Source organism: Heptranchias perlo, chromosome 3 (assembly GCF_035084215.1).
Source record: "Heptranchias perlo isolate sHepPer1 chromosome 3, sHepPer1.hap1, whole genome shotgun sequence".
Classification (NCBI taxonomy): domain Eukaryota; kingdom Metazoa; phylum Chordata; class Chondrichthyes; order Hexanchiformes; family Hexanchidae; genus Heptranchias; species Heptranchias perlo.
This window is the reverse complement of record NC_090327.1, coordinates 64390075-64403228: the sequence shown is the minus strand read 5'-3', so window position 1 is coordinate 64403228 and position 13154 is coordinate 64390075. Positions and strand designations below refer to the sequence as shown.

The following is a 13154-nucleotide window of genomic DNA, read 5'->3' as shown; positions in this document are numbered from 1 at the left end:
CCTAAAGGACATTAGTGAACCAGATGGGTTTTTACGACAGTCCGGTAGTTTCATGGCCACCATTACTGATACTAGTTATTTATTGAATTTAAATTCCCCAGCTGCCATGGCAGGATTTGAACTCATGACTCTGGATTACTAGTCCAGTAACATAACCATTATGCTACCATACCCCGTAATTGGCTTTAATGTGTTTGATCAGATGATGCTAGATTTTCCTCCCATTTTATAATCTTTGGTTGGAAAATCTAGTCTCTACTATATTCATGAGTAAATTCTATCCATCACAAAAACCTTAAAAATAAATTAGAAGTCTCTTTGGCTTATCTGGCTTCTCTCACTGTTTGGGACCTTATAAAACTTACATGGTGGTTCTTTTCTGACTTGTTGCCAATCTCTCATCTGTTTTCTCCATATTGAGTTCAAATCCTTGAGGATAAGTCATTAAACATAGGGATGGTAAGATGCTACATTTGATACAGCAGCCAGGAGCTTTTTTTATTATTATTCGTTCACTGGATGTGGGCGTCGCTGGCGAGGCCAGCATTTATTGCCCATCCCTAATTGCCCTCAAGAAGGTGGTGGTGAGCCGCCTTCTTGAACCGCTGCAGTCCGTGTGGTGACGGTTCTCCCACACTGCTGTTAGGAAGGGAGTTCCAGGATTTTGACCCAGCGACAATGAAGGAACAGCGATATATTTCCAAGTCGCGATGGTGTGTGACTTGGAGGGGAACGTGCAGGTGGTGTTGTTCCCATGTGCCTGCTGCTCTTGTCCTTCTAGGTGGTAGAGGTCGCGGGTTTGGGAGGTGCTGTCGAAGAAGCCTTGGCGAGTTGCTGCATTGCAACCTGTGGATGGTACACACTGCAGCCACAGTGCGCCGGTGGTGAAGGGAGTGAATGTTTAGGGTGGTGGATGGGGTGCCAATCAAGCGGGCTGCTTTATCTTGGATGGTGTCGAGCTTCTTGAGTGTTGTTGGAGCTGCACTCATCCAGGCAAGTGGAGAGTATTCCATCACGCTCCTGACTTGTGCCTTGTAGATGGTGGAAAGGCTTTGTGGAGTCAGGAGGTGAGTCACTCGCCGCAGAATACCCAGCCTCTGACCTGCTCAAGTAGCCACAGTATTTATATGGCTGGTCCAGTTAAGTTTCTGGTCAATGGTGACCCCCAGGATGTTGATGGTGGGGGATTCGGCGATGGTAATGCCGTTGAATGTCAAGGGGAGGTGGTCATTGCCTGGCACTTATCTGGCGCGAATGTTACTTGCCAATTATGAGCCCAAGCCTGGATGTTGTCCAGGTCTTGCTGCATGCGGGCTCGGACTGCTTCATTATTTGAGGGGTTGCGAATGGAACTGAACACTGCAGTCATCAGCGAACATCCCCATTTCTGACCTTATGATGGAGGGAAGGTCATTGATGAAGCAGCTGAAGATGGTTGGGCCTTGGACATTGCCCTGAGGAACTCCTGCAGCAATGTCCTGGGGCTGAGATGATTGACCTCCAACAACCACTACCATCTTCCTTTGTGCTAGGTATGACTCCAGCCACTGGAGAGTTTTCTCCCTGATTCCCATTGACTTCAATTTTACTAGGGCTCCTTGGTGCCACACTCGGTCAAATGCTGCCTTGATGTCAAGGGCGGGCAGTCACTCTCACCTCACCTCTGGAATTCAGCTCTTTTGTCCATGTTTGGACCAAGGCCGTAATGCGGTCTGGAGCCGAGTGGTCCCGGCGGAACCCAAACTGAGCATCGGTGAGCAGGTTATTGGTGAGTAAGTGCCGCTTGATAGCACTGTTGACGAAACCTTCCATCACTTTGCTGATGATTGAGAGTGGACTGATGGGGCGGTAATTGGCCGGATTGGATTTGTCCTGCTTTTTGTGGACAGGACATACCTGGGCAATTTTCCACATTGTCGGGTAGATGCCAGTGTTGTAGCTGTACTGGAACAGCTTGGCTAGAGGCGCAGCTAGTTCTGGAGCACAAGTCTTCAGCACTACAGCTGGGATGTTGTCGGTGCCCATAGCCTTTGTTGTATCCAGTGCGCTCAGCCGTTTCTTCATATCACGTGGAGTGAATCGAATTGGCCGAAGACTGGCTTCCGTGATGGTGGGGATATCGGGAGGAGGCCGAGATGGATCATCCACTCGGCACTTCTGGCTGAAGATGGTTGCAAATGCTTCAGCCTTGTCTTTTGCACTCGCGTGCTGGACTTCGCCATCATTGAGGATGGGGATGTTTGCAGAGCCTCCTCCTCCCGTTAGTTGTTTAATTGTCCACCACCATTCACGACTGGATGTGGCAGGACTGCAGAGCTTTGATCTGATCCGTTGGTTGTGGAATCGCTTAGCTCTGTCTATAGCATGTTGCTTCCGCTGTTTAGCATGCAAGTAGTCCTGAGTTGTAGCTTCACCAGGTTGGCACCTCATTTTTAGGTACGCCTGGTGCTGCTCCTGGCATGCTCTTCTACACTCCTCATTGAACCAGGGTTGATCCCCTGGCTTGTTGGTAATGGTAGAGTGAGGAATGTGCAGGGCCATGAGGTTACAGATTGTGGTGGAATACAATTCTGTTGCTGCTGCTGATGGCCCACAGTGCCTCATGGATGCCCAGTTTTGAGCTGCTAAATCTGTTCTGAATCTATCCCATTTCGCACGGTGGTAGTGCCACACAATACGTTGGATGGTGTCCTCAGTGCAAAGACGGGACTTCATCTCCACGTGGACTGTGCGGTGGTCACTCCTACCAATACTGTCATGGACAGATGCATTTGCAACAGGTAGATTGGTGAGGACGAGGTCAAGTAAGTTTTTCCCTCGTGTTGGTTCGCTCACCACCTGCCGCAGGCCCAGTCTAGCAGCTATGTCCTTCAGGACTCGACCAGCTCGGTCAGTAGTGGTGCTACCGAGCCACCCTTGGTGATGGACATTGACGTCCCCCACCCAGAGTACATTTTGTGCCCTTACTACCCTCAGTGCTTCCTCCAAGTGGTGCTCAACATGGAGGAGGACTGATTCATCAGCTGAGGGAGGACAGTAGGTGGTAATCAGCAGGAGGTTTCTTTGCCCATGTTTGACCTGATGCCATGAGATTTCATGGGGTCCAGAGTCAATGTTGAGGACTCCCAGGGCCACTCCCTCCTGACTGTATATCACTGTACCGCCACCCCTGGTGGGTCTGTCCTGCCGGTGGGACAGGACATACTCAGGGTTGGTGATGGAAGAGTCTGGGACATCCTTGGGCATGTTGAGACTGAGCAAACTTACTCAAAAATCAAATTAGGGCGGTTATTGTTTCACATCTGGAAACTAAGTGTGACTTCAGCCCACATCTCCAGTGGACTGAGAGAATAAAACGTGCTTAGAATTTGCCATAAATTGGTAACCTGAGGACCCGCAACAAAGATTGTGTTGGAAATGGAACAAAATTGGTACAGTTGTCTTTCACAGGTGCCTTTGCATGTGCATCTCTGAACGTTTAGTTGATAGACTGAAAAGACACTAATAGATAGTGCCAGATATCAATAGATGAGATGCTTTATTTTACAGACAGCAAGTGAACAGTTATAATCGAATCTCACTTAGCTTAACTTCACTTCCCTCCCTGTACATAAAAACCTAATAAACCAAGCCATGCTACCCTACATTGGTGGGCTAATTTGACTTGTATTTTGGTCAGTTTCTGGTTCTGACTGACTTTGAGCTTAAGAGTGAGCTTTCTCTCTCTAAGCTGGGCTCCCTCCCCAAACTTAACTGGACTGACTGACCACCTTGTGCTTCTTTATTATTTTTTCTTGTTACTTCTGATCATGAAGTTGGTGGACTGTCCTGACTTACTCCTCAGTGATTCACCAGTAGGCCTGTCAAAACTGGCAACCTCTTCCCCTCTGACCCCTCCCTAGGGTCCCTCGAAACATCTGCTCGTCTCAAAATGAATGGGGACCATTAATGAGCCTGTGATGAATCAGTTGACTCTTGTCTTGGTTCAAAGTGGTCTGTGAGCAGCTTATTCTGCAGACTGGTCTGTCTAACTTTAATACACATTTTCAGTGCATTGTCCATTAACAAATAAACTTCTCGTTGTCTGCAGCATATGGCTATAAAGAGAATTTTAAACTTGTGTGTACCCATTTTAATTTAAAATACCTCTTAAATGTAACTCATTTGCAAATCCTTTGTGCAAAAATGGTCAAAAAATCCCAAAATGTGATGGGGACATTCTTCTGAAATTGGGGTTTAAGTACATGATTGTCAAAGTAGAAGAAACATCCTGATACTTGGAATGCTCGACACTGGTACTGAATACCAAAAGTGGATAGATGATACAAGCTCCAATCCTGACATTCCTCACCATGATGCATGCAAGAATTCAGCAAAATAAAATTTATGAAAAATTTAGTGCTGTGTGAAAATTCTCTCCTTAGATCCATTGCTTATCATCTAATGCAGTTTAGATGCTGGTATTGATCCTTGCAGATTTAAATGCAATATAGTTCTTAAGAACAGAAGAATTTTTAGGAACAAACATAAGGTAAATGGGTCCAACAAGCAGATTCCTTTTTGGTTTTGTCAACTACAAGCTGGTTTCCCATTCATTTGAAAAACTTGATCGAGAGTCCACGAAGGTGTGTTGCCTACCAGGTGCAAGGGTAAAGGATATCTTGGAGCAACTGGAGAGGAACTTGGGAAGGGAGGGGGAGGATACAGTTGTCGCAGTCCATGTCTGCACCAATGACATAAGGAAGAACAAGGAGGAGGTCCTGCTAAGGGAATATTGGATCCCAGGAACTAAATTAAAAAGCAGGACCTCGCTGGTGGTAATCTCAGGATTACTACCCAAGCTGTGTGCTAGTTGGTATAGGGATAGGCAGATCAGAAAAGTGAATGCGTGACTGAGAGAATGGTGTGGGAAGGAAGGGTTTCCATTTCATGGGATATTGGTACCAATACTGGTACAGGAAGGAGCTGTACCACTGGGATGGGCTCCACCTGAATTGGAATGGGGCCCGAGTCCTAGGAAAGGATAAATAGGGTGGTGCATAAGGCTTTAAACTAGCAAGATGGGGGGCGTGGTGGGGGGGTTGTGGAGGGAGATCTGGTAGCAATAACAAAAGCTTAAAGATAAAAAAAAACAGTAGATGAGTGTAAGGATCAGACCAGGGTAAGGAATAAAGATAACATAAATGGTCAAAGAACAAATACAGTTATAAAACAGAAGTATGCAAAGAGGAACAATTATTAGAGGTGAATTAAACTGCCAATGTACACAGCATCCAAAATAAAATGGGGAACTGGAGGCAATAATCTGTAGTGTGGAATCAGATATAGTAGGAATAACTGAAACATGGCAACATAAAGAACAGGACTGGCAACTCAAGATTGCAGGCTATAACATAATCAGAAAGGATAGGGAAGGAAGAAGTGGGGGTGGAGTAGCTTTACTAATTAGAGATAACATAATGGCAGTAGAAAAGAGGGACAGAACTAACTAAGGTAGAAACAGAATCCATTTGGATTGAAATAAAAGGTAAGGGATCAATCACACTAATAGGAGTATACTACAGACCACCTAATAGTGGAAAGGAGGTGGAGGAAGAAATATGTAAGCAGATATGTGAAATGAATAAAAGACATAGAATAATCATCATGGGAAATTTTAACTATCCCCAAATAAACTGGCAAGAAGAGGTAGATAGAGAGAGATACAGGGAATATAATTTTTACAATGTGCAGGATTCCTTTTGTACCCAGTATGTAAAATGCCCAACAAGAGAGGAAGCACTGCTAGATCTAGTATTGGGAAATGAACAAGAACAGATAAGAGGAGTAAGTGTAGGGGAACATCTATGTAATAGCGATCACAATATAATAAGGTTTAGGATTGAGAAGATCGCAAGTAAGGCAAGGACCAAAGTAATAGATTTTGAAAAAAAACTGATTTTCAAGGAATGAGAATGGAACTAGGGAAAATAAACCTGGAAAAATTTACAGATAAACAAAGAAATATAACTGGAGTGGGAAACATTTAAAAGGGTGATTAATAGAGTCCAGGAGAAATATATACCACTAAAGAGCAAGAACAAACAAGCCAGTAATGATACACCAGAGACGAATAAACAAATAAGGGCAAAATTGAAACTAAAGAATAAGGTATACATTAAGTACATAGACAATAAAGGAGAGGATGACAAAAAGGGAATATGAAAACGTAAGGAAAGAAGAAAGAAAAATCAGGGATAGGGCCACTAAGGAATACACGCAGGTAATGACAGCGAAATGGCAGAAGTATTGAATAGTTATTTTGCCTCAGTGTTTACCAGGGAGACTAACCAGGTGGGTATGACATTAGAAGAGATAAAAAAAAAATGTGAAGACATTTAAGATATTGGGGGGGGAGATAATTGATAAACTAACCAAATTTCGAGAGGATAAAACACCTGGTCTGCATGGATTGCATCCGCGTGTATTAAAAGAAGTTAGGGAAGAGATAGCAGAGGCACTATTACATATATATAAAAATTCATTGGAAAAGGGAATAGTGCCAGAGGATTGGTGAACAGCTAATTTGATTCCTATATTTAAAAAGGGAGGTATAACCAATCTAGGGAACTATTGACAATTAAGCTTAATTTCAGTGGCAGGAAAGAATGGAATCCTTACTCAAAGATGTAATAGAAAAACATCTCGAAACCAAAAATATAATAAATAATCAGCAAAAGTGAAGGTTGTGCTTGACCAACCTTATTGAATCCTTTGAAGAAGTAACAGAGTAGCCAAGAGTAAAGCAGTAGATGTAATATATTTGGATTTTCAAAAGGCCTTTGATAAGGTACCACATAGTAGACTCATGACTAATGTCAGAGCATTTGGAGTCGGGACAAGTAGCAGAATGGATAGCAAGCTGGCTACAAAACAGAAAACAGAGAAACAGGAACCGGTAGTACAATTTCAAAATTTGCGGCCGATACCAAGTTGGGGGGTGTAGTTAATACCGAGGAGGACTACGACAAAATACAGGAAGACATTAATAAACTTGCAGAATGGGCATGTAATTGGCAAATGAATTTCAATATAGTTAAGTGTGAAGTATTGCATTTTGGTACAAAGAATAAGGGGGACATATATTGCTTGAATGATAAGAGTCTAAATGGGGTAGAAAAGCAGAGTGATCTGCGGCTACAGATATACAAATCACTAAAAGTAGCAACGCAGGTTAATAAGGCCATTTAAAAAGAAAAACAGCAATCCAAGCACTGGGGTTCATTTCTAGAGAGAGAGAATTGAAAAGCAGAGAAGTTATGTTTAACTTGTGTAGAACCTTGGTCAGACTGCACTTGGAGTACTGTGAACAGTTCTGGTCTCCATATCATAAAAAGAATATAGAGGCACTGGAGAAAGTGCAAAAAAGATTTACTAGGATGATACAGAACTGAGAGGTTATACTTATCAAGTAAGATTGAACAGGCTGGGGCTTTTTTCTCTAGAAAAAAGACTGAGGGATGACCTGATAGAGGTCTTTAAGATTATGAAAGGGTTGGATAGGGTAGACGTAAAGATGATGTTTCCACTTAAGGGGGGGGGACCAGAACTAGGGGCCATAAATATAAGATAGTCACTAATAAATCCAATAGGGATTTCAGACTATACTACTTTACCCAGAGAGTGGTTAGAATGTGGAACTTGCTACCACAAGGTGTAGTTGAGGCGACTAGCATAGATGCATTTAAGGGGAAGCTAGAGGGAGAAAGGAATAGAAGGATATGCTGATAGGGTTAGATGAAATAGGGAGAGAGGAGGCTCATGTGGAGCATAAACACCAGCATGGACCTGTTGGGTCGAATGGCCTGTTTCTGTACTGTACATTCTATGTAATTGATGCATTGTGCTCTTTGCTGACCCGACTGTGAGCTCTCATTGGATGCTGCTCCATCTTTGAAAGGAATGGGATTGGTGTTGTTCAGTAATGTCTCCGATGTTGTCTTGCTAGGATACCAAATTTCTACTTTTGTCAGTTTCACCTGGTACTGAAAGGACAATAAAGCTGGCGTTAGGTGTATTAGACTCTAGGCCTATAACTAGTGATTCCTTTTCTCCCCATTTATATCGGCTGCATTAACGGTGTTTATTGAATGGCAGACTCGGTACCAGCTTCGGTGTCCATCTCTTGAGTGAAGAAAGAGAATGTTCTGATTTGGTGGCTCTAAAGAGACAAGTATTTTGATTTCTGCACCCCCCCCCACCCCTTAAAATTACTTGTGTTTTTCTCACCCCTTTTCTCCATTTGGAAGTTGTCAAGGGTTAAAAGACTCTTTTTTTGCCTCTTCCCCCTTCAAATAGAAAAAATGCCTGATATCTGGTGCTGTTCCCTGGGATTAAGGCATGAGACTTGTAGGTGTGAACCTGTACCTTGACATATATGGAAAATACTTTTAATGCAGCAACATTGTGTCATATCACCAACTATAGACACTTTATTAAGGTTTGCAAGCTGTGGAGGTAGTGCCACGGTTTTATTCTTGGATTTTTTTTATATACAAGTCTCCCAGAAGAATAAGTGCATAAGGCTAATCTTAAACCTTAAGAAAATTGAACCAGAATATTAGCTTGCTGTCCTAGTTGGACTTCAGGTGATGACTTGCTTATCACATGAAATTTCAGATGTGAAGAACTTGTGTCTTATTGACATAAATATCATCCAGATGGATAAATAAACTGCAAGTCTGAGTGATCAGTGTCAGCTCTGGCATTAAAACAGAGCAACTGGGGTCTATATGAAAAATTCTTGCCCCAGGGCCTTAGCATCTCAACATTTGTGGTACCATCTTTCCAACATCTGTATGAATGTGAAATGGAATGCAATTTCTACCATGTGGATGGCAGGCATTTTCAGTTGCAATGCATATAGAATTTAGGTTGTCCAGATTAACCTCCCTAATATTGGTATCCTATGGAAACAAAACTGAGGATAAATCAGTGACCAAAAAATATCTCTCTGGTTAGTTGATTGTATCTCGAATAGCAACCAGATGACACAGTAGTAGGACAAAATTAAGGGCCATTTACTCCACATGAGAAGGAACCACTAAGCAGAATATCTTAAAGATTGTGCTAGTAGACATCTTTTTGAAATACAGACACATTGAGCGATCCCTACATTCAGGAGGCATCACCTGGATTTACCTGCATTGATGTGCAGTGTGTCTGAGCTGTTTCAGTGACTGCTGATCATTATAAACTAGTCTTTGCTCCTAAAAAAAAAAAGTACTTTGCAAGTTCTACTTTGTGGTCTGTGGAGGATAACCAATGAAGAAAGGTAGATTTACTCACCTTGAGGTGCAGTATTTCTTGTTCTTCAAGTGAAGTTAATCACGTACCAAATTTTCCAACTTTCACTTCTTCACGGTTTAGGGTTTCATATTTTCTGCACCTAGAATGTCATACACCTAAATCTATGTCTTTGAGACATAATTGCAAAATGTTAATTAAGTTAAACTTTCAGATAATCATTCTGAAAAGTTAACATTTATTGAGCGTTTCAATTGTCGCTAAAGCTTTGTTAATGGGGGGAGGGCGGCGGGTGGGGGAACACCTCTAGATGAAAAGACATAAAGATGGCCACATGGACACTATTTAAATTTTATATAAATGTCATGCAGTTCTGGCTGAAAAGAGTTTTGTTTTTATTTTTCCACTGCTATTATGCTGACCTTAGCCATGGTATGTTGAGGATAACTTGATTCCTGAAGTGAGGACTACTTCTTGTGTAGGTGAGTAATTTAAAAAAAAATTGCTTCCAGCTTTTTTTCTTTTTAATCTTTTAGCTCATCCATCATTTATCAATCGAGGGGTGAGCAGGCCGACAACTTGCTCCTGCTCTTTGCTGCCTTTGCCTTGTCACCAGTTTCTGGGAAGTACATACAAGATAGGTTGACTCATTTTCCCACATTTTATTGCCTCCCTTCCTATGAGGAAGTGAATTGCCTCCACTTGGTGTTTCCTTGTAGCACAAGTGACTTTGGAAAGTCACCATGTAGAAATTGCAGGTGCAATCCATTTCTTAATACATTGATGCAGTATGTTGGTATGTCACCAGGTCACGAGAAGCCTATTTTTTTAAGTCTTGGTTTGCAATAATTTTGTCTTGACATTTTCAGTGTTTCTTAAATGCTTTCCACAAATATGTCTTGAATTTTTTTTGACAAGGGGAGGAGAGTGAGCCAAGACTTGTAATTAAAAAAAAAAGTTGTTTTTAAAAAAAAAACTAGTTAGAAACCTGTTTCCTATTTAAAGTGTTTGGCTATTGTAATGAACCTAATAAAGGCATGAGGAAAATTCAGTTTATGTTTGAGCTAATTTTCTGTTTCTGGTTCATTTTTCCTGAAAGGGTTCCTACACTGTGTGACTTTGAGCCTTTACACCAGCATATTCAAATTCTTCGTAATCTGGTCAAAGCAGCTCAGAGTTTGGATGAAATGTCCCAGACTATCACAGACTTACTGACTGAGCAAAAGGTAATATTTCATATTAATTGGTAGGATTTATTTTTAAATAAGGTAGTATATAGTTATTGCAGAAAATAGTTTACATACTAAAGGCAGTAGCAAATCCATTTTTAATCTATGTTCAAACATTTGTCTAATTTTTTTCAGTGCATTCATTAATGCATTTATGTCCATTTACAGCAAAGCCAGTTTATCTCACGAGTAATCTCATCCCAATTTAATGCAAGGCTCAACCATTGCTGGAAAGTTCCACTGCGGTTGAGTACTCTTACAGGTTGAGTAATGCTACTTTTCACATAATCTACAACCTGATATTATAAAGTGTTAGTGCATTACTTGGTGGTTTTATGTTTAGTACCCTAAGTTTTAGTTAATATAGGAATTTTTAAAGACGCTTCACTTGATTGGTCCTGAGTAATGAGAAAGTATACTCTAATTAGCTGTATCTATCCAAGAAAAAGTGCTCATCAATGCAAGGGGATGGAATTCTTTCCATTTGAGGCATCCAGTGTCTGCATCAAAGGCCACTAGGTCAGCTGGATGGTGAGTAATGTGACCTTTACTCTGCCCCAGTGATGTACCTCAGAGCACCCCCACTACACTGGTGTGACTTCTTTCCATTTCAAGCGCCACCATCCTCTGTCTGTCTGACATTGCCATTTAGGGGCAGTTTTGTACTGTAAGGCTAAGCCATGAGTCTGCACAAACTCATTTTACATAGGACCCTTTACACCAGCAGACAGAGGAAACTTTCATCCCATCATGTTGGGCTGGATTTGAACTCAGGCCTCACCCAGCAAATAATTTTTGAAGCATATTTTATAGTTGACCATCCCTATTTCAGAATTACATGGGTTCTAAAATTGTGGCATGATCAGACCAAATTGTCCAGCACTTTTGATTTGTCAAATGAGCACTTTTTAAAAAAAAAAAAGTTTCAAGGGTGAATTATAAGTTTTCTAAGTCTCCTCTTGACACAAGTTTTACTTTCTTTTAAAATTAAGTATGATTCCGTGAAATGGTAGTGTTAATTTTATTGCTACTCGTAAACTGTTCAGTTATTATCACTGAAGGCTTTAATTGTCTCTTGTGGACTAGTTAATCAGTTTGCAGAAAATGTCTGCTATTTTAATGCTGTTAAGCCATTTAAACTAAATTTCTATTAGTTATATAGTGCTTTTCTAATTGTACATGATCTGGTAATGTCAAAATGTTCACTCACTACATTTTTTATGCGTCTAACATCCAACTTGCTGTTCTTTATCCTCCATACCTAACCTATGCAACTGGGAAATCTGAGACACTGTACTTTAAGTGACTTTCCCCTTTGTGACTTCTCCCTTTCTAGCCGCTTTCATTTGGATGTATAATTGTTGGAATTGCATTGTTTCACTGGCAGGAGTTTTTGTAATTAATCCATTGTGTGAGTACATGTTTCACAGTCATTTTTAAACAGCTGAGTTCAACTTATTGTGAGTTCACCATTTTATGGTACAAGTTATTAATTGTGTCAGGTTCTCAAAATTTGCATTAACTAAAGGACCTTTTATTTCTGACTAAAATGCTCCATTCTTTGTGTTCCAAGATGCCAGCTTGGCTCTGTTAGTACAACCCCAAGTCTGAAGGTTGTAGGTCTAAGCTCCACTCCTAAGACGTAATTTTGGCTCACATATCAGTTTAGTACTGAAGGATTGTTGCATTATTGGAGGAACCGTCTTTTAAGCTAAGATGTTAAACTAAGGCTTCACTTGTCTGTTCAGGTAGACATAGAAGATCCCATAGCACTATTTGAAGAACAACAGGGAATGCTCCCAGTGCCATGGCCAACATCTCTTCCTGTAACCCCGCCCCGAATTTCTCTGCTTTTCCACAGCATCAAGCCTACTTTCATTCAGAGTATAATTACTGCTGTTATTTTTTACAAAAATGTATCACTTCACATTACTGATTGGCATTGAATTCTATCTGCCACTTTTTAATCCATTCCCCTATTTTATCATGATCCCTTTGCAACTTCCTTTGATCTTCCAAAGAATTAACTATACCTCCTATTTTGGTATCATCTACAAATTTTTAAATCCAGTTTGCTAGCCTTCCCCTAATTCCATACTCCTTAATCTTCCCTAATAAACTGTAGTGTGTTACCATGTCAAAGTCTTTCCTAAAGTCTGTGTACACTATATCCACTATTTCTCTCATCTGCCATGTCTGTTATCTCCTCAAAGAATTCTATTAGGTTTGTCAAGCCTGATCGTCCTTTTTCACATGCATGCTGGCTACTTCTATTTGCTTTTTATCTAGATACATGGTAATTTCATCTTTAAGGTCTCTTATTTTTTTATATATAAAAAAAAATTCCCTACCATAGATATTAAACTAACTAGTCTGTAATTTCCCAGATTAGGGGAGTCTATAACGAGGGGACATAGATTTAAGGTGAGAGGGGAGAGATACAAAAGGGTCCAGAGGGGCAATTTTTTCACTCAAAGGGTGGTGAGTGTCTGGAACGAGCTGCCAGAGGCAGTAGTAGAGGCGGATACAATTTTGTCTTTTAAAAAGCATTTGGACAGTTACATGGGTAAGATGGGTATAGAGGGATATGGGCCAAGTGCAGGCAATTGGGACTAGCTTAGTGGTATAAACTGGGTGACA

General features: G+C 41.1%; 1 protein-coding gene across 6 annotated transcripts in view; it reads left to right on the top strand.

The window, feature by feature from the left end:
- rb1cc1 (RB1-inducible coiled-coil 1) overlaps positions 1–13154 on the top strand; it is a 172384-nt gene that overhangs the window by 75109 nt on the left and 84121 nt on the right. For all 6 annotated transcript variants that reach the window (XM_067979953.1, XM_067979947.1, XM_067979928.1 and 3 more), the window contains one exon: positions 10385–10511. In XM_067979953.1, coding sequence (XP_067836054.1) covers positions 10385–10511 — 127 coding nt within the window. The remainder of the gene's footprint in view (positions 1–10384; positions 10512–13154) is intronic.